Consider the following 22,691-nt stretch of genomic DNA (forward strand, 5'->3'; position numbering starts at 1 on the left):
TCTATGCTTCAAGTGCCTTTACGTAGTCAAGGCAAGTGTCTTTGTCCTGTACACAAACATTCTTAACAAGGGTTATAGTAATTTGTCTCTAGACCTTATCTTAGCAAATTCAGGGTCGTTTTAGTTGTTCTGTGCTTTGGATTTCTGAAAACAAGCATAATTAAAATAAAATAATAAAATAATTAAGAAATGTGAGGGAAGAGTGTGAGGTATTCAGGAAAAATTTTAACAATCTTTAACCTTAAAAAATAAATAAAAACAGTAAGATAATTTTTAAAATCTATAAAATGGGGATAATAATATGGAACTCAGTATTTCATGAAGATTAAGTGAAATAATATTACAAGTTACCTAGCCCAGAGCCTGCGATATCATACATCTTTAATAAACATCTATAATTTTTAACCATTATGCTGATGTCTAGCCAGTTATACTTTATCTCTACTGACATGTTTTAGTAGACTATTGTTTATTATTGATGTATCAATATTCCTCTTTAAAGCCTAGCTTCACCTGGTGCATTGCATGTGAAAAATCATCTGAAGAAGTGAGATAAAGCCCTTGAGGTTATTTCACATTTTCTTCTTGTGTTCCTCCTCACACATTTATCTCCTCTTATTACTAACTTTCGCTAACTTCTACAAAATGAAACCAGAAGAGATGGCTAGGTTTCTGGTAATTCAGTACAGGAGAGGAATATCAGGATAAAAACCTGCAATAATACATTGCATTTTTTATTATTCTGACATTTGTTTGGGTCATTAAGCAACAACGTTATTCATTTTGAAGCAAATTAACGAAAAAAGGGAACAACTCGTTAATACCAAAGTTTTATAACAGTTTATACAATTGAGAGAGCCTCGTTTTCTCCTGTTTCTCCCAGGGTGATGAAATGAAGAAGCTGGGAATTCAGCCTATTCCCATGATGGATAGAGACAAGAAGGACGAAGTCCCACAAGGCCAGGTATGAATTGTGTTGCAAAGTCCAACCGTTTACAGCGGCCATAACAGTGGATATGAATGAAAAGCACATGCAGTCTTACAGGACCTGGAACCACCCGAAATCTCCATTTGGATGGACTTGGAGGATAGTAGGACCACGAATGGGAAACCCCAGCTGGAGTTAAAGGGTTCACAGCTAGGCTTGCCATCATCACCTCTTCTACGGATGAAATTGCAGCCAATCGCAGGCTTTCTTTTCTTACTTGAAACAGAGGGGATGGATGAATTTGAATTGTTGATATTTTTAACAAGCAGAAAATATTTTGTCATCAAATGTACAAAGATATTTTTTGGAGAATAACATGATAGATTTTGATTAGGTCCACTTTTCCTAACAAATAATGCATATATTTTAGTACATTTTGAGTTTTGTCTTACCACAAACTGGCACTAATTTTTCTCTTTTCAGGTCTTACTACATAATTTATGTTAATTTTTGATGTTTCGAGAGCTCTTGTGCCTTGTTAGTTTTGCATGTGTGCGTGTGTGGTGTGATATATTCCTTTTATCATGGTCTTTTTAAACTCTCAGTCTTCTAACATCATAATAAGGATGTTAGTTATGGACAAATAAATATAATATAAAATTCAGTTTAGAAAACATTTCAGAAAATTCACAAGATGATGGTTTTGGATAAGTTCTCAAACTTTCCTACTTTATTTAAAGTTAAGTTATTAACTCTTAATGCAAAAGTTTAAGTTTGTCCACAGCTCTTGGAGGGCACAGCCCAGCAAGAGGTGGCGTGATTTTCTCACCATCGTTGCCTCTGGGGAGCAGTTTACTCGTTCGTATCCTTAACCAGTTCTTCTAGCAGGAGACTCACTTTCCTTCTCTGCTGACTGTGTACTGACATGCCTACCAAGCATGTTGCAGGTGGATTTTGCAGTTTAGTTTTATTTTAACATTGTTTGTGGAACTTTCCCGTATAGGTAATCACAGTGATTATCCTTTCATGTCTTGTGCCTGCTTTTCATGTCACATTGTAAAAGTCCTGTCCCAGCCTGAGATTATATAAACATTTGCCTATATTTTCTTCAGTTATTTTTTTTATGTCATCACTTTATATTTAATTTGTTAATTCGTTTGGAATTTATCTTATTATATTGGTAAGATAAGGAGCTGATGATATTAGCTTTTCCTTGTAAATAGTTGAGCAGTCATCCCAATAGGGTACATAAGAGAACTGAAGATGCTGTCAGGAAATGAACTTTGTTCTCATGTTATTTCATTAAGAGTAGTATGTTTCTGGGCTTCCCTGGTGGCGCAGTGGTTGAGAATCTGCCTGCTGGTGCAGGGGGCACAGGTTCGAGCCCTGGTCCGGGAAGATCCCACATGCCGCGGAGCAACTAGGCCCGTGAGCCACAACTACTGAACCTGTGTGCCACAACTACTGAGCCTGCGTGTCTGGAGCTTGTGCTCCGCAACAAGAGAGGCCGCGATAGTGAAGAGGCCCGTGCACCACGATGAAGAGTGGCCCCCGCTTGCCGCAACTAGAGAAAGCCCTTGCACAGAAACGAAGACCCAACGCAGCCTAAAATAAATATAAAAATAAATAAATTTAAAAAAATAAAAGAGTAGTATGTTTCTGCCAAAATTCCAGATCCATTTATAGTCTTAGAGAATTTTAAATAAAATATTTCTGTGATCAGCTAGTATTTTACCAAATATATTGCTTCTCACTTGAGATTACTCTGAAATTATTCTTTGCCATAAAAATAAAGGACTCTACTTCCCAGTAATTAGTCTCTCTCGAGACCTTCTGCTCCATGGCATCTGCTAAATATTGACATAAGAAAGTCTGTGCGTGAACTGTAAAGTGAAAAAGGGAAATGCATTTATTCTAGCAAGATGACTATGACGATAGACTTTACAACAGGAGAAAGCAGAAAGGAACCAAGTAGATTTGACTCTTCTATATTCCTTGGTGTGTCTCACCAAAATTCAGTTAAGAAACTGCTAAGCCATGGTTTGCTGGTCACTTTATCTAAGGAGCCAGTTTTATCTTGTACATGTTGTCAACCATTAGGGCAGTTATTTGTAGCCAGACAGTCTGTCTTCTCTGGTTAATCATCCAGCAGCTCTTTTCCATGTGGCCTTCAAAGGCCAGTCGGGGCCAGCATCACTTATGTTCACAGTGGCCCAGAATAATTCCTAATAAGATCTTCTTTAATATATTTTTAAAAGTATAACAGATTAAAAACTTTAAATTCCGACATATTGAGAGAGCTGTTACCTCAGAGGGCTATGATAAAGTCAGTGAGATTTGTCGTAGGTCCAAAAAAAGGAGGGAGGAGATGAAGAAAATTTCAGTAAACCAAATGAAGTACCAAAGCTAAGAGTAACAAACAAGACACCCAACAGTGGGTGATTCCTGAATATTAAATTAGCGAAGAGTCACCCATGTAGAAAAGTAGCAGATTTGACTTTGAAATGCTTAACACTTTACTAAATTTGACCAGAGACAAAAATAGGACCTGAATTATAACTGATCTATAAATAGAATCCCATTGAATATTGTACTTGGGTTTTAGATTAACTTCTTTTTATGTTTTTTTAAAAATTAATTAATTTATTTATTTTTGGCTGTGTTGGGTCTTCGTTTCTGTGCGAGGGCTTTCTCTTTTTGCGGCAAGCGAGGGCCACTCTTCATCGCGGTGCGCGGGCCTCTCACTATCGCGGCCTCTCTTGTTGCGGAGCACAGGCTCCAGACGCGCAGGCTCAGTAGTTGTGGCTCACGGGCCTAGTTACTCCGCGGCATGTGGGGTCTTCCCAGACCAGGGCTCGAACCCGTGTCCCCTGCGTTAGCAGGCAGATTCTCAACCACTGCGCCACCAGGGAAGCCCTCTTTTTATGTTTTAAATTTTTATGTTTTATTTTGTGAATGTATTTTAATGAATTTTTAACTGTAATCTGCAGTAGTGTTCCTTGAGCCAAAGATTACTTAGCAAAACCAGAACATTTAGTTTTTTAGGTAGGCTTGAGAAGTAGAAAATTCACTTGAGGAATATAGTGCTACTAGAATTGCTAATGTGCAGTTGTGTTTCTTGTCGGTGGTTTTTGCACTGAGGCAGCTTGGATTCTACAATGCCGTGGCCATTCCCTGCTACACCACCCTCACCCAGATCTTCCCGCCCACAGAGCCTCTCCTGAAAGCCTGCAGGTATGTACAGTAGTTCAACCTGTGATGCTATTTTTTAAAAAATAAGAATGTATAGGATTTTATCTCCATCTAAGTATACATGTGTCTTCACTACAGTTTACAATAAATGGGCTGTGTGTTTGCCTATGTAACAAGTATACATCAAGAGTATTTATTCATAAAGTTTTGAAGTTTTGTTTATTCATTTTTATGACTCAGAGGTCCCTGCCCAATGCTGTTTTTAAGAAGACAATAATGTCTTTTCTGGGCTGCTGGTTTGGAAAGGAACTCAGTTTAAATCACACAGTTTATCGTTTTATTGGACGAGATGGAATCTTGAATGGCATCTTCTTTAAGTTTCAGTTTCTTCCCAAAAGAAATGCAAACCATCAACAGTTGATCTGTTCTAGTTCAGATTTCTCTGTGTCCTCTCATCATCTTTTTGGAGGGCTAAACTCAGCTAAGAACGTTGGAAATTTTTTAAGATTTTCATCTTACTTTGAAAGGAAATTCCTTTGGGGAAGGCGAATGGTGCTGAGCAACAGCTGTGTGAGTTGATTCTCTGCAGGGAAATTGGTTTCGACACGATTTTTCTAACCACTCAGCCAGAACCACGCTGAGGGGCTGGAGTGGGTGCACCGTCGAGGGGAGGAGAACAGACATGTGACGAGATATTTGTAAACAAAATCTGAGGATTTAGCATGCTCCCATTCTCTGCGGTGGAAACTTATCTGATGAACTCATTCTTTAAGGAAAACCAACTAACAAGCAAGAAGGTTTTTAAAAGATCCTGCTTTTTCCTATTTAAGTGATTCTCTTTCTTCTCTGCTCCTGTGGAGATGAACAGAACATCCCAGTGTATTTTGTTGCACCATCACTGACCTTAATCAGTAGCTAGTTTCTGAAAATATTATCTTATTCCCTAAGGGCTCAGCCATGTGGATGGTTTGGAGTGTGAGTGAAGATGCATTCTTGATGGAGTCAGGTTGGAAAAATGAATGTTCCACCAAAGCGAAAAGAGAATATCAATCGAAATCCAAGCAACATGTTGTAAAAAAAAAAAAAAAAAATCGATGCAGGCATTACTCAGAAGTTCTTTTTGTCCAAAAATTCTCTATATTTGCACTAAATATTTAGAACCAGCAGGATGAACACTTGCTATTATTATCAAGCTCTGGGATTGTTATTCAGCTGTCTCAGCAGTTTTGATGCCTTCTTGCTACTGTGGACTTGGCTAAACCCCATAATCCCTTAAAGGCCATTTCAATATGATTAAAACTTGAAAGATTCATCATGTATCACTGTATCCAAGGAAACACAACAAAGCTAGTGGGTGTTATTTTTCCAATATATCAAAAAATCTCTTCAGGTTCTGGGAAAATGATACCTGATGACATAGGACAAAAGCTAAAGTGTTACATTTTTCAGGTTATTTTTTAGGGGTTTCTTTTGTCCAGAGGTATCTTAGCAGATGTGCTCTGCATGAATTTTGTGTTTGCTAATGCTAAGGTTCCCTTCTGATTTTGACTTTGCGTGTGAGAAAGCAAGGTGCAAGGTGGGGAATGTTGGTGAGGCCTCTGCGAGGTTAGCGGGGCCAGCAGGGTGGCGGTCAGGCAGCGGGAGTCCTCACACCCTCGGAGGAGAGGAAGATGCTGGAACCCTTGACCTGCAGATACTGAGAGGGGAAGACTAGGAGGCGGGGGAGTGTGGCTGCGTTTGAGACTAGAGGCCACCGGAGCACAAATACAACCTCGTAACGAGGAAATTTCAAAAGTTCGTAGCAGGTGTAACTTATGGTGCCTTTCTAATACATGGCACGGTGTTCAAAATAAGGCTTCTCCCCGGTCTCGCGTGTGGGGTGAAGGGGATGGAGCCGTCCCAGGGGGACACACGCTTCCCCCCATGGGGTGGGAAGGCCTGGCCGGAGGTGTCGTTGGTGTATGAACTTGCGGCTCCGGCCCCCCTTCCACCCTTTCCTCCCATCCCGCGTGTCCTCGGTGGTCACCCGTTGGCTCAGTCCCCTTTCCAGTGAATCCCAGCTAAGAAACGAGCTGGTGGGACGGGGCTTTGGTGGCCGAGGCTCCTCTGAGGAGACCGAGCTGTGGTGCCGAGTCGAGGGACAGGCTGGGAGCCTGCAAGCTGGTTAGAATCAAGGTCACCAGAGTCAAAACGACACCCAAAAGCCATCAGGCTGAGTTATGCCACCAGACGGTGCGGATGATTGTTGGGACAGAGTCCAGAAGTCCTTTCTGAAACGGCCCCTGTCGCTGCATCTCTTATTCCAGGAATAACCTGAGCCAGTGGGAGAAGGTGATTCGAGGGGAGGAGAGTGCCGTGTGGATCTCGAACCCGCCGGCGGCCCAGGGGACCTCGGAGAGGCTGCCTGTGAAGATCGATGACTGATGGCGCCCCTGAGCCCTCCCACCTGAAGGTGTTCATCTTGCTTCTTTGACTTTTCTTCCTTTTATTTTTGTGGGGGGAACCTACACCTGGCAACTGGGATGCAGACCTCTTCAAGAAGGTACCATCAAGTAAACACATCCAGCAGACGGCACCCTGCCAGCCTCCTCTGTACGGCGTCGCCGACGGTGATCAGCCAGGACCAGAAATCCGCAGCCCCAGTGACTCCTTGTGAACTGGCCTTTTCTAATGGGCTAACATAGCTGAGGCCTTAATGGAAACGGACAATTATTCGGAAGGGGGTACTTTTCCCTGTATCTTTCCAGTGAGGGTTAAAACGGTACTATTATGATATTGTACTTTGGCTTTAACACCAGTGTTGCTTTGATGTTGTTGGTTATAAATAGGAACTTTTACATGTTACTCTTGTGGATGTTCATGTGTGACCTACTTGTAATTAGCGTGAATCATAGCAGACAGCCTCAGACACGTGGCATCGAGGTTACAGAGTAAGAAGCGCCTTTCTGCAATCAGTGATGGAAAATCGATTCTTCTTCAGAGCCTCATGAATTAAAAGTTAGGTGGACTTAAAGCGTATTCTTTAAGCTTATACTAAAGGGCTTAGATGAATAAATTTAACACTAAAGGAAGCAGATTTTCTATCCTCTTGAAAAGAGATGCAGGTATACATCATAATAAATCTCAGAAATCCAAGTATCAATTCAAAAAATGTCAGAGAGTATTGTTTTCTTTACTTTTTTTCTTTATTGTAGTCTTGGCAAATTTCCTAAACCCTTTACATAAAGAACAAAATAAAAGCAAGGCATACAATGTTTTTTCAACGGACAAGTCTTACGGAAGTAAAATGTGAATTTTTAACAATGATTCTTTTATGTTTTCACTTGATGTCACTGCAAAATCTTAAACTCACATCCAAAGTGGAAGGTTTGTTCTACAAATTATTTAATTACAAGACCATACATTTCTCTTAAAATCAATTAAACCATAACATTTCAGCCTCCTGGAGTCTTCACTGCGAGCCGCTCATCCATCTCCTGTTTGTCCTCCCCTCGTGCTCGTGCTCCGGATGGTCTTTCGTAAGCTCTCTGCCCTCAGCAGCTGCATCCAGGCCCATCTCTGTTCTCTTTGCTCTGCTCAAGATCAAATATCTACAGAGACACCTGCGTCTGCAGAGTCTCTCCTGTATCAGTTCTGGTAGGCTCATATTACTCTACAATGTAAATGTTTTGAAAAAATATACAAAAGTAATAGTCTGGACCCCCTCCTACAAGGATTATAAACCAGTCACTTCTGGTGCATATTACTGCTTTAAAGATTTTTAGCACAATGACTTGGTAACCTCCGAAGCTGTGCTAGTCCTGACCTGAAGGAATTAGAGTCTCAGAAGTGCTAGGCTGATGCGTAACAAATGGCTTATCCACGATTCTCGAAGCAGGAAACTGGAATATTACTTTCAATAAAATAAATTTTTAAAAATATTCTTCTACACATCCAATACTATACACATTGTTGTTCGTATGAGCTTGGTTTTTGCAAAAATGATGAAATCAGGTGTTTCTATAATATGGTTTATTTGTGTTGCAGCAGAGTTAGCTATACATGAACATAGTTCTTATTTTAAAATTAACCCTGTGTGTTCAGTTTCCTTATGGGCTTCTGAAAGTTGCCATCTTCCTTACATGGACCTCCGTTTGCAATTATAATTATACAATATGAGGTAAAATGAAATAACAAAAGAGAGAGAATACCACTGTGGCTAGATACACACACACACACACACGGATGTGTTTAGCTGTGCACACATAGACATTCATGTAGGTACACACATGTATGTAGATACACACACATATATGTGTGAGAGAGAGAAAGGGAGAGAGATGCAAACACATCTTTGAAAAGTAAAAATCAGCCCCATTCTTCAAAAAGTGATTTTTCATGTTGGAAAATGTATATGGTTTGATATAGAGCTGACCAGAAAGAGTCCTTTCTCATGTTAATATATTCACAGAACTGAATTCTACAAAGTTGCATACATCCAAACTTTCTACAGCCAAATGTATGAAACTGGACCCATGAGATTCAACTTTAATCACAAAAATTACTTAGGTCATCTAACTGAACCTGGAGACTGAATTGCAAGGGGGCAGGAAATATCATTGAAGACTATTGTTTAATTTAAAGGATTTTAAAAGAGTGCATGAATTCTGCTTCTTGAAATAGACAACAGTCATGGGGGAGGGAATGCTATGGCTATTTTTGCATTTTTAAGGTTGCTGTTCTGACATGATTATTAGAGAAAAGTATCTTATTTTGGCATACCCAGGTGTATTGCATTATGTGACCTGTACTTTGAGCAGTAGTTTCCCAAAGAAACGTGTATGGAGTTATCGGTTGGTTGATTTCTTGTGAAATAGTCATAATAGAAACAAAGTTTGAACAAAGGACTGTATTCTAATGTAAACTGTTACTATTACTTTTACCATGTGTAAGATTGACTTAGGAATCATAGATTTACCTAAAATGAAAGGGCCTCAGATGCAGTGATATTTAGTTAACAATCTGTTTTGGAAAACACACAGTTAGGAGTATTTTGTATCTCGGCAGATTTATTTAGCAGACACGCTTTTGAGCTCTGTTTCGTCTTTTCCCCAGATTTTTTCTTTAAAGGGCAGATGGTTTTTATCGCCAAAAGTTTTGATGAGTTTCTCATTAAAGTGATATTTTATATTGGGTCAAAGTTTCCCTGTTCAGTATAAATTTGGTAACCAGCTGTGAGTATATGTAGAATATTTGATTTGCAAAGTTTTTTATTGGTTGTGCTGATTTATAATAGATACAGTTTTATCATCAAATGCAATTATTCCATTCAGAGATAGCGAATATATTTTTTAACTAGAAATTTTCTTGGAAATGCATGCTAACAACGTGAACCATTGAACTCGGGCAGCGGAATAAAATTCTAAAAAATGCAAGTATCTGATTAATTACTAGTTGTGATTTAATTAAATAGAAAATCTTAAATGCAATTAATGTGGAAAGGAATTCTCAAAAATGACCCTTTTGCTAGGGCAGGAATTGTGATCCATTTCCCAGCTTTAGTTATTTCTAAGAAGCACGTGAGAAACCAATGTTGGAAGAGAGACCAGGTTTTGAATTAGTCACACGCGGTTGTCCTCCATCCTGACTCTTCTCTCAATGGAAAAGCATCTGTGCAGACAATCACGGTGCTGCTCGGGGTGACTTGTTCTCACGGCAGCAAAAACAGAGCTAATTCAGAACTAGATTTGTTCAGTGTAGGTTTCCTCTTTTCAGCATGCTTTTCAGATATTATGCTTTCTTTATTTTATGCAATCAACCTCAGTGAATTTTGCTTTCTTGGTATATTCAAGCACAGTAGCTATGTTTGTACACGATACACATAGATGCATAAATCCTTAGCTTCCTGGATTGCTTAATAGATTTAGTTTTGAGTATTATGTTGCTGGTCTTTTAACCCAGAGTAAGGTCTGAGTTTTAATAGGACTAAGTGATTCACCATGCCTTGGCCTGTGCCTTTATTTTAAATTCTGTAATTTTACTTCTTCATTCATATATTCATTGTTTTGCTTTCTTGCTTAACTATAATTAAGAACATTTCAAGGGACACATCCATGGTTAATTTTATCAAGTGGAATGAGTTAGGAGCATTCTCTCCTTATCAGCTTTCTATCCCTTATTTTATTTCATTCACAGTCACCCTTGTGACCATAACCGATGAACTGTTCAGATTCAGTCTTTTTTGCAAGAACTTCCAAGAGCTGTGACACTGATTATGATGTGATTTTGTTGGGTTTTTCAGGTACATATGCATGATTTAGATTTTGAAAATCACTTCTATCTTTGTATATTTCAAATGTATTTGCTTTCTACACTTTGCTGATTTTATTCGGGATTTAATTCTTTAAAAACATATTCATTTAGTCACCTTAGTGTATCCCTTCTATTGCAAGTATTAATCTGATTTTAAAATCACTGTAAAATATAAATTAGCCTAGTATGCTGTCAGTGATGGTTTCCCCAGGCTTGTCTGTAGAGCATGGCTAGTATATTTTTACCTTTGCATTAAGTATTTATCCTGATACACATTTTGCCAATTTCTTTAAACACTTAAGTTTAAATTAGTGATACCCAATGCAGTGCTTACACTTTTTGTTTTTTGTCTTTTTTTTTTTTTTTTTTACTGGATATTTTGGTTGTCTGAAGCACTAGATACATTTATGTGATGATAAGAATAGAAAAAAAGGAAGAAAACAGTTTTGATGCTGTTCTGGTTCTAAATTGAAAAGATGGGACAAAGTGAAAGACAAGAAACACGTTTGAAATCCAAAGAAGCATTACCACCTTCATCCGAACTCTAAGGTTTTCCCTTCTCTGACTGACAGTGGAAGGTCCTGCAGAGCTGACCGCCCTGAGAGGGTGCAGACCTGCGTGTACCCCTGCTGGGCACGGATTAGCGTTACCCCAGGACCCAGGCCGAAACTTCCAGCCAGATCACACTTGCCAATTAGGGTAGTCGGTTTTCACACATCAAGTTTCAGCTAATATTTTTGAGGAAACGTACATTCACTGAAGCTTAAGTGGAAAGGTTTTATTCCTATTGCAGGATAAGTTTTAAAAGTGTGTTATCCAGTACCCTAGCCCACCTAAAATATCATCCTATCCTGGGCATTGCAGCTTTTTTTTTTCTTTAGTTCCCAGTCTTGTGCCGTATCTCAAATATACTGTGTAAACGACATATGGGAACACTCTTTTCCATATGACCTGTTGTATGGTGTATGCCCTTTATATTCACTTAGTGTGCACACTGAGAGTAGATGTAGTTGTAGAAGGTGTTTCTATACCACGACCCCCACCTATTCACCAGAACCCACCCAGTGACCCACTGGAAAAAGTGTGCGTGCCCAGAACACTGTGAAACAGTTACCAAAATTTGTAGAAATGCAGCATCTTGACTCTTTCTGAAAAGAAGAGGTGACTTTTTTTTTTTTTAACAAGTCCTTATGAACAAAGGAGATCCTCTATCCCTGCCTAGCCAAGGCAACTAAGAGTTTGCTGGTGACAATCTCCTTGCTGACCAGAAGCTGCTGGAGTGGAATACAGGTTACAAGCTGTCAAAAATACAATGCTCATAATAAGCTGACTTGTAGAGTCGATGGATCTGTATCCAAAGTTTTACTGGGCTCACTTTTGGAAGGAGAAGGAATTTTGAGTTAATATCCAACTTCATTACAGTTAATAAGTTATAAATTTAAAAATATTTTATATGTACGACATATAAAAACTTTGTAAAATGCACAAGTGCAATAATTTAAAGAGGTCTTAACTTTGCATTTATAACTTATAAATATTGTACATGTGTGTAATTTTTTCATGTATTCATTTGCAGTCTTTGTATTTAAAAGAAACCTTTACTGTCATGTTTGTATAATATAACAATAATCATTGATTATAACCTAGGCAAGTTGTAAATAAATTCATAATTCAAACAGCCAGTATATATGCATATATGGGTGTTACTTTGCAAAATCTTTGTTTTACTTACATGCTTAGAGCAGCAAGAAACCTTTGTTGATATGTAATTATACATTTAAAGTATATATATATGTATGATACATGAAATATATGTAGAGATGTTCATAATTTTAATGGCTGTCCTTCGGTGTGAATAATTGAATACAAGAGTTTTTAAAATATCACCTTTCACGTTTATCATTTGTTCTCACGTGTGGGGAAGGTAAGAGATATTTGCAGCTTCATAAAAGTTCATGTGCAAACTCTCCAGGCCTTGTCTACAGAGGAGAGACTGAGTTCACGTTGGAGCAACGTGGTATGTTTGCTTCAGCCATTTCCTGGCAGAAAAGATGAGACAACATAAAACGTTCAATTTTACACGATGATTTGTATTAACTCCACTGTGTAATTTTAAAAGTGAAAAGACTCTTTGGGAAAAGTGTGGTCTTTTAGAAAGAGTGCTTCATGTTACAAAACTCATGAGCCCCAGTGCCAAGGCTGCTTCCTGAAACAGCTTCCCCACTGGCAGGGCTCCCAGGACCAGTCCAAGCCCACATGGCTTAAGAGTGGGAAGGACTCCACGGGGCGTGCGTGTTTACACTAAGTGCTGGGATTCTCTCTGCTAGGAAAAAAGAAAATGTTCTCAGCTAAACTCACATAATCTTTAAGCCGTGATCAGTATCCTTATGGCTTCATCTTTAAAATTCCGCTTAAAGTAATGGTGTTTATTTGACTCTCTCTGCTTGCCATCAGGTGGGCAGGGAAATGATAAATATTTAAGACCAGAAAGTTGAAGCTGAATCGCATCCCAAGACCCTCTCTCACCAAAAACATATTAGAGCTACATTTGGGAGTCAATGAAATAAATGTTTCCTGGAATAAAGACTTGTGGCATTGTTAAACATGGGTGTCCACGGCCTTGTTAATTCGACGAATGTAGAAAGACCTTAAAATGGAATTCTGCACACCGAACTCTTATTAACGGACGGCTCTCTGAGCACACAGCACTGTGCATGTTGTGGACAGGATTTTTGTTAAATATTCATTTCCTGTGAAACTGTGTCAAATGTTTACTGTGTTAAAAATAAATTTCATGAGCTAATATCTCCAGAAACTTATTTGGTCATTGAGCTTGCAGGTTGGTTCTCTGTAAAGCTGATCTGAATTTGAGCCCTTATCTTTATTGCACAGGTTTGACTTTTCCATCAGACTTACCATAACCAAGAGCTATTTCCACACCAAAGGAACCCTAAAAACACAACACTATTAAGCAAACATTTATTCAGCAAGTGTGTCGGGCGCCTGATGTTCCGGGAAGTGCAGGGAGGGGCGGCTGGGAGTCAAGGGCAGGACACAAGTCTTCCTTCCCCGAGGCCTTCTGTCACCTTGCTGTGACTTGCTGTGCCCTTGTCCCCTCCTGTGATGACTGTTTTCAGAGGCCCAGTTCTGGGAGAGACTAAAGGGAAACTGCATATTTTTTGACCTGAGAATCTCACGTATTTAACAAGACGTTTTTTTAAATCTTCCAAATAATACACAAATGATGCGGTTGGCAAGAGGACACTGGAGCCTGATGAAACAGAAGCCTCCATAAGCTGTTCCTGCATCCCTCTCCGCCCTCCCCGCGCCCCTCTCCCACCGTCACGTAAAAGGGAGCCGGTTGAGATTTTTCCTCAAATGATGTTGAGGGGAGAAAGGAAAGCGACTAGAAGATAAAACCAGGCATTTATTTGAAACACCAACTTCCAAATGTTTATTTGGTAACGGTATACATTTTGATAATGTCGGCCTTGTTGATGTCCGTGTCATTAATTAGGGAGAATTCTTGCTCAGAATGATATTCTTAGAATATGGTAAATGCTCAGTCATCAAGAAAAAAGTCAAACATCTTAACACACAGAATGACTAAGATACATTATTATATTAATATATGTTAAGAAAATAACATTTACCTGCTTAACTTGGCAGTAACTAAAGAGGGCATGCATCAAAACACCTGTTTCCTAAGCCTTCCTGGTAACTGAATTCTGTCCGTGTGAAACTATGACTGTCAGAGTTCGGACTTGAGGGTCACTGGTTTGACCTTCCACCAGCAACTCGAGGTCACTTACTCGCCACCTCTGGTAGATGGTCCTCCAAGTGGACACCGCTCCAGGGGTGGAGGACACGTTCCCATAATGCAAACCAGACCATTGCCTGACAGCTCTGGCTGCCAGAGAGCTTTTGCTAAAGTTGTCCTGAAATCTGTAGCCTTATGATTTTTCTTCCGAGACGCTAGTTCTGTACTTGCAGCCACACAGATAGCTCCACTTCCTCTTTTATCGGACCACCTTTCAATTACCTATCTGGACTCTCTCTGGCCTCCTTGTGCTTAACCTAGTCTCATTTAAAACAGTATAACTTGGCTCAGGAGCCTGTGCAATTCTCAATATCCTCCCGTAGAAATTTGCCAGTGGCCTTCTGCTGGGCCTGTACTTACTAGGGAACCAGCTGTCGGGGTTCATCAGCTGGCACTCTGGGTGCATCGCCTACACCGCCCGTCTCTGTGGCTCTGTCATACCGAGGCCCACCTGTTCTTGGCTCCTCCCACATGTCCTTTCACGAACACGCCCCGTAATGGACTCTCTTGGAACAACCTCCCTCTGGCTTCTGCTGAGCGCATCCTTAGCGGCACGAGGGTTCCCTCGTCTGTTCAGGAATCTCTGTTCCGCTCAGTGATCTGCTCCCTCCTGACTGTGCTCGCTCGGGACAGGGCTGCACCCCACGCCCGGACGGAAGTAACAGAGGTTAACATACATTGAGCACTTACTATGCGCCTGGCCCTCTAGGTACTACTTGTATCAACTCAGTGTTCGACAATTCTATAAATTATGCATGCTATTGCCCCCATTTAAAGGTGAGGAAAATGAAACCCAAGGAAGTTAAATAGCTGATGAAAGAGAAAGCAGGCTAGCTTAGTCCAGGTCCAGAGACCCACACGCAAGCACCCTGCTGTCCTCGGTGAGCCTGGCCTCACTGCCTGCCGGTAAAGGTGCCTCTTGACTAATGTAGACACATGGAACCTTGGAGGCGCCAGTGAAGACCGGCCCCAGAGCACCTGGTGCTTTATAAGCAAGCCTCCCTCCCTGCCCTTCCTCGGTGAGGGCCTGAACAGGGACTCAAAGGGGAGAAACCGCGCTCAGCTGCTGAGTTGCAGAATCACAGGGGGAAACTCGGATGAAGTCTTAAGAGAAACGCTTCTATGGGTGTTTATAAGCTGACAATCCGGCTGCAAAGAGCTGTCTCCAGACCGTTCTGTCCCGGTACTGAGGGTCGCACGGCCCCGGGGAGGACGGACTGTGGGGAAGAAAGCTGTCGAGGTGTCAGCGTGCCGTATCCACCAGGTGAGAACCATACGGGGGGGATTCACCCCGGACCTGTCCTGTGGAATCTGGTCGACAGGATCCTGGCGCCCACTTTTCTCCTAGAGCTCGGAGAGTGGGTGCAGGTTGCAGCTGAAGCCCTGCTCTGGGGGTCACAGCCCCGCTCTGGGGGTCACAGCCCCGCTCTGGGGGTCACAGCCCTACGGACCTCCTGCCTGTGACGGCAGCACGTGCTGAGTGGTTGGGGGTAAGGGGGAGGGACACTGCCTCCGGGAAGCCAGCCGGAGGAGCACAGACTGGCTCAGGGGACATCACTGAGGACAGATGGGCAAGGACCAGGCAGGACAGAGCGCCAGAGCCGCCCCCTCGCCCCCCACCAGGCAACAACCCAGCACAGCCGCTCCTGAGCCGGCACGACAGCACCCGCCCCGGTACTGCGGTCTCCCTGCGGCCACACCCAGAATCAGGTGGAATGGGGCAGGGAGACAGGCTTTTAATTTGACTGATTTAAAACCCAAGGGACTTCAGGACACAGTAAGTTTAGTACAACTGACCCGATCATGCCTGAATTCAGTTTCCACATTGGACACATTAGGAAATCAAGGCAAGTTAAATACAGTTCTAGAAAAAGAGCTACATTTTTTTTTCACTGAATTCAGGGCCAGTGAAATGTGTCTTTGCTATATTGATATAGCTTAATCTGGGTTTCAAATTCTTCGTTCCAACAGTTTAGAGATTTATTTAACTTCTACTTTGCCAGCATCGGCCTGAGAGTGACATGGAACTTACTAGAGTGAACACGTGCGTCTGTGCATCACAGTGTTGACGAATCACAATGCGGCGCTATCACCAAGGCGGCGTTTCCTCACTAAGGGAAGTGTTAAAATTCCCTTTGTAAACGTTGCTTCTCTTTCAGAATAAAAGTGCTACTTTTATTCAATATCCTATTAACATTCACGGTCCAACTGAGTCAACCCAGGAGTATGAGTCAGGGCTCCCCAGACAAGCAGAGCCAATGGGCTATATGCCTACACGTGTCTCTACGTACGTACGAGTGTCTATATATATCCCGCTGGCTCTGTTTCTGTGTAGGACCCTAACACACACACACACACACACACACACACAGAGGCATTTATTACGAGGGATTGGCTCACGCAATTACGGAGGCTGACAAGCCCCACCATCTGCCACCTGCAAGCTGGGGACCCAGGGGAGCTGGTGGCTTAGCTTCTACATTCTAGTCTGAGTCCTACGACCTCAGAGCCAGGAGCAGCGATGGTGTGAGTCTCATTCCAGGGGCAGGAGAAGACCAGCGTCCGGGCTCAGGGTCAGGCAGAGCGAGCAACCCCACCACCCCTGCCTTCTGTCTGTTCCAGCCCCCGCTTGGATGGGGCCACCCCCACTAGGGAGGGCGATCCGCTTGAGGCTATACTGATTCCAGTGCTCATCTGATCCAGCGACAGCCTCCCAGATGCGCCGAGACTTCTGTTCAGCCAAACATCTGGTCCCCGCAGCTCAGGCATTGCCACGTAACACAGACCCTCACAGCAAGACGGTGCTTTCTTCTATCAGGGCGCTTACTGTTACTTGTAAATAGCTCTCCAGCTCGCAAAGTCCTCCTTGGATCTCTGCTCTTTATGTGTGTGCTGCCTTTTGCTTTGGCCCTTTTGCATCCCTCCAACATGCTCTGCAGAATCCAGCTTCCCGTGCCCCTGCTCCGGAGGCTTTGGCCAGCGGTGCTGCCACTCGGGCGCTCGGCCAGCTTTGCTGTCATTTCCCCGGCGGTGCTGAATTCCGACCGCGAGTCTGGCTCTGCCCCAGGCACTGAGCATCCAGCCATGAAGGAAAACAAGAGAAACACTGCTTTCAAGGAGTGTACATGCAAGTGTGGAACGACGGATGAGAAGCGAGCAAGCCAGCTGGTACATAACGTGTCTAATGGGGACAGCTGTGATGGAGAAAAGCAGGGCAGGAGGTGAGGGATCGCGGTGGATGTCTCTAATGAGATGGCATTTTAGCAGATTCCTGATCAAGTGACCCTGGGGTAGCTGACAGTTGCTTAGATATGACACCAAAACTGTCAGCGGTAAAACAAATAGATCAACCAGACTTTGATAACATTAAAAATATTTGTGCTTCAAAGGACAAAAAGTGACAAAAGTGAAAAGACAACTCCCTAAAATGGAAGAAAATATTTGCAAATCATAGATGTGATAAGGGACTTGTGTCCAAAATATATAAAAAACTCTTTCAACAATAAAACAACAATCCAATTTCAAAATAGACAAAGGATTTGAATAGACGTTTCTCCAAAGAAGGTATACAAATGGCCGATAAGCACATGCAAAGTTGTTCTACATCATTCGTTATTCGGGAAATACAAACCAAAAGCACAATAGCATACCATGTCACTGCTACTGCAATGGCAAAAACAAAAAAGACAGACAATACCAAGTTTTTGGCAAAGATGTAGAGAAACTACAGCTATCACACATTGCTTGTGGGAATGTAAAATGGTGTCACCACTTCGGAAAACAGTTTGGCCATTCCTCAACATGTTCAACTTAGAGTTTCCATATAACCCAGCTATGCCTCCCCTAGTTACATATTCAAGAAAAATAAAAACTTACTCATACAATACCTTGTACACAAATGTTCACAGCAGCATTACTCATAATATTCAAAAAGTGGAAACAAACCCAATGTCTGTTAACTGGTGAGTGTATACTCAAAGGTGGTCCTTCCACCCAATGGAAAATTATTGAGTCATGAAAAGGAATGAAGCACTGACACCTGCTACAACATGGGTGAAACCTTGAAAACATTATGTTAAGTGAAAGAAGGCAGTCATAAAAGACCACACACAGTATGACTTCATTTATATAAAATGTTCAGAGGAGGTGAATTCATAGAGACAGAAAACTAGGTCAGTGGTTACCAGGGGCTGGGGGGGCATGAAGATGAGGCATGATGCTAGTGTGTAGAGGGTTCCTTTCTGTGATGACAAAAAAAACTGTCCTCAAAATAGACAGTGGTGATGGCTGCGCGATTTTGTGAACATACTGTAAACCACTGAAATGTGAATGTAGCACTAACCACTGAATAGACACTTTAAAAGAGTGAATCTTATGGTATGTTAATTATATTTCAATAAAACTTATGAAAAAATGTGTAATTGATTATGTTACATTGCATAAAGAAAAACCTACAAGTCCAGAATGCTCCTCAAAACAAAAAGAAGGAATAAATCCAATAGGCAGTTTTGGAGGTGACCACTACACCAACTCCTTTCTTGAACAGAGGCAATCAAAGGTAAGAATAAAATACTTCCCTCTTTAGGAGATGAGATTCCAAATTGATGAGGGAAAGCCCTTTTTACAGAATTGCATCTCATCAGTGTGGATGACATGACAGTGGAAATAACCATTTGCAACCCCTCAGAGCTAATTGATCTGGGCAAGGAGTATCCACGGATGCGAAAGATTCTTGGAAACTGGGCAGCTTCATGACCTCAAAGCATTACCTGGCAGCATCCTTGCTGATCACAAAGGGAAAACCCATCACCACGATAACAAGATACTGTGGTCGCCCCCTCCATGCAGTGATCAAATTTTACATTACTAATAGTGGAAAGTACAGATCACCACCCGTGAAGGACTCTTACGTACCAAGATGTTTTGACTTAAATATACTTGGGCCTTAGACTCACCTCCACTTTGTAGGTGATATAAGACAGGCAGCACAAAACAACCGCAGCACAAAAGAAATAACCAGGCACACCTCAAAGTAGGCAGTGTATGAGACAACTGGTCTGGTCTTCTCAAAGGGCCACTGTCATTAAAAAAATGGAAAAGTGTGACCGTTTTAGGTGAAAAAAGCACAACTCTGTGACTATACTAGAAACCATCAAATTGTAAACATTAAATGAGTGAATTGTACACTATGTAAATTATATATCAAAGCTGTTTAAAGAAAGAGGTAGCAACTAAATGTATGGATTCTTGTTTGAAAATACAGCTATGGATGACATTTTGTGGATGATTAAGGAAAACCTGAATATCGGGCTAGGTATCAGCAGACAGAAAGCAAAGACTTACTTTTCTTCAGTGTGATAGTGTCCTGTGGTTATGGAGGAGAAGGCGGGTGCTGTAGTATTTAGGGCTAAAACTTGGGATGTCTACTACCGATTCTCAGAAATGTCAGCAAAAATGATGGAGAGATAAAGTGAATAAGTCAAAATGTTAATATTTGAATCTGGGTGGTTGTTTAGTCTACTGTTGTTTTTTTGAAAGAATAGTACATGGTACATTTAGTGGGCATGAGTTTTACTCTACAGTATAGGTGTATAAAAGTGATAATTTTCAAAACTCAGATCTGACTTATCATTCCCCTTCCCGCCAGCTGATGGGAACATCACCCCATTTATCACGGGTGACCTCCTCAAAGTCGTGTGAGAGCCCCCAGGTCTGGGCAGGGCGGCCTCTCTGCTGGGCTCCACACTGGGTCCTGAGGACGTGCCCTTGTCCAGGGCAGCTGGAGAGCAGGATTGGTGCAAGGTCCTTCTGAGATGGGGTCCACCCTGGATATCTGGGGGTCCACTCTGATGTCCTGCTCTTCGGACGCTATGAGAGATGAGGTGCCACTGGAGGAGCCCCACCTACATCTCCTCTCGAGGCCTTGGACCCTCCTCTTTCTGTTCTACTACCCACTCCATCCCCACCCCACAAAGGCTCTTTTCTTTTCTTCTCCCCTGAGCACACTTCCTCCAATGAAATGAGGTTTCCAAAACACACACTGAGAACAAGAAAGGAGAGTCACTCCATACAAGGTCAGCTCTCTGCCTGCATCACAAACCTCCCCAAGAACTGAGAAATCTGGAGGACAGAGCACAGATTCTATGGCTGTAAATTACCCTGCAAGGCCCCCAATCCCACCACCAAAACCAGAGAAACAGCTGTGGGTGCCACTCCGTTTAAGGAAAAAGATGCTTTACGAAAGAAGTTCATTTAGCATTTCTCAAAGCATGTTGCATAGAGTGGAACCTTGAAGAAAAAAAGGTCTGTGATGAAATAACTTCGGGGGCTGCTGGAAGGATAGAATGGGTGCAGACACTCCCACTCCCCCAGATGCTGAGCGTAAACCCCTCTCAGCACTGGCTCAGACTATCCGTCAGGTGCGTCTCGCGCAGGATGGAGAAGGTGGCAAACAGGCACGGGGTGGTCCAGGGCCCCATCACTTGGCCAGGAGCCGGGAGCTCTGCGCCCTGCCAGGCGGGCTGGTGACAGCCTGGGCTCCTGGCTGCAGAGCTGCACCTGGAACCAGACTCCATCTCAACTCTAAAATATCACTTAGACATATTTTTCTTATATTGATGTAAACTCTGGCTTGATTTCTTATGAGAGCAACAGTGTTCCCCCACTTTTCTCTGCCACATTGCTGGGAAAATGCCCATTGGACGAACAGAAGGAAGAGCCCTCCTCTTCTGCACCCGATCTGCCTTCCCCAGGAGGCCTTCTCACTGGCTCTCAAAACCCAGGGGACTCTGCCAGATTCCTAAGGCTTGTCAAGCGGGCAAAAGCAGCCGGTTCCCAGCGGTGCAATCACCACCATCTCTGGGTTTGTTTTTGGGAACCCACGGGCCACCATGATTATCTTTAAAGGTGAGCAACTCTTTATCCCAATGAAAAACCAGCGATGCAGAGGATGAGTAAGAAACCGGCCGTGTAGGGAGACATCCGGATGCTTTGTTTCCTGTAGCGACAGAGACTGTCTTCCCCCGGGTCTGCCTGCGTCCCTTGGGAGGGTCCTTGTACCTTTCAGACGTGTACCGGGTTGTGGAATTGAATGCCCCAGGTCAGAAGGTTCTCAACCTTCCCTTCTCCACGGCCCTTTCCTTAGCCATGCTCACATCTCGCCAGTCGTACAACATCAAACAAACAAAGCCCATCGCAGCCCAGGGCAGCACCATCTGCAGCGCCTGCTCTGGCTCCCACCCTCCCTCTGCTGCCCGACAGAGACTTGGGTTGGGAGCCTGGGTTTCACCTCTACCTGGAGGGAGCCTCACCTCCCGTTCCGCTCCCGACGCCAGAAGCCTCTTCCTCTGGCTCTGGGTGTGGCACGCGGGGTCTCAGGCCAAGTGTCACCTCCTCTGGGGGCAGATTCCTCGGCCAAGAGGAAGTGAGGTTGCACGTGGAAGGAAGACGGCTGGGCAGCTGACCTTAGCCAGAGGGCACGGCCTGCGCTGTCCCCTGAGCCCAGGATCACAGCGGTCCTTCTAAGGGAGAGGGGAGGCAGGGATCTGTGAGGTGATGTCAGGAAGACTCGACCAGCCTTTGACCATCAGGCACTTTTAAAAATAATTTTCCTTCAGTTATACTGGGATATAATGGGCATTTAGCACTGTGTACGTTTAAGGTGTACAGCACATTTCCAACCTTTTGGGGTCTTGTAGTAACTTTGCCCTCAAATACTACTTAAAAATAAAGTGATGCTGCAGAAAAGCACCGTCAGGGCAGAGTCAAGGCTGCACGTGAGAAGGTGTGAGCTGCGTGGAGACAGGGCTGTGTGGGTCACCTGGGCGGCTGCCCGGCTGCATCGTCCCAGCCCAGCAGGGAGTCCACTGCCCTGCCTGCGATGTTCTCTCACTACCACCTGTCCCGTCAACAACAGCCATAAAAGGAAGCGCAGCTGAGTTATCTGTAGTGAGGTGGATGGACCTAGAATCTGTCATACAGAGCGAAGTAAGTCAGAAAGATAAAAATACCACATGCTACCACATATATACACAATCTAAAAAAAAAGGTTCTGAAGAACCTAGGGGCAGGACAGGAATAAAGACACAGATGTAGAGAATGGACTTGAGGACACGGGGAGGGGGAAGGGTAAACTGGGACGAAGTGCGAGAGTGGCATTGACATATATACACTACCAAATGTAAAATAGATAGCTAGTGGGAAGCAGCCGCATAGCACAGGGAGATCAGCTCGGTGCTCTGTGACCACCTAGAGGGGTGGGATAGGGAGGGTGGGAGGGAGACGCAAGAGGGAGGGGATATGGGGATAGATGTATACCTATAGCTGATTCACTTTGTTATACAGCAGAAACTAACACACCGTTGTAAAGCAATAGTACTCCAATAAAGAGGTAAAAAAAGTAATAATAAATGCGAGGGCGCCTTTGCCTTAGAAAGAAGTGGAGTCACAGCAAAGGTTTGC

At 42.9% G+C, this 22,691-nt stretch overlaps 1 protein-coding gene across 1 annotated transcript in view; it reads left to right on the plus strand.

The window, feature by feature from the left end:
• PDE10A (phosphodiesterase 10A) overlaps positions 1–22,639 on the plus strand; it is a 307,742-nt gene extending 285,103 nt beyond the window's left edge. The window contains 3 exon segments of the mRNA XM_082475548.1: positions 884–964; positions 4,074–4,162; positions 6,427–22,639. Coding sequence (XP_082331674.1) covers positions 884–964; positions 4,074–4,162; positions 6,427–6,544 — 288 coding nt within the window. The 3' untranslated portion in view covers positions 6,545–22,639.
• Positions 22,640–22,691: the final 52 nt, after the last annotated feature.

The sequence above is a fragment of the Balaenoptera physalus genome, assembly GCF_965194825.1.
Source record: "Balaenoptera physalus genome assembly, chromosome: 9".
In the NCBI taxonomy this organism is placed as follows: Eukaryota; Metazoa; Chordata; class Mammalia; order Artiodactyla; family Balaenopteridae; genus Balaenoptera; species Balaenoptera physalus.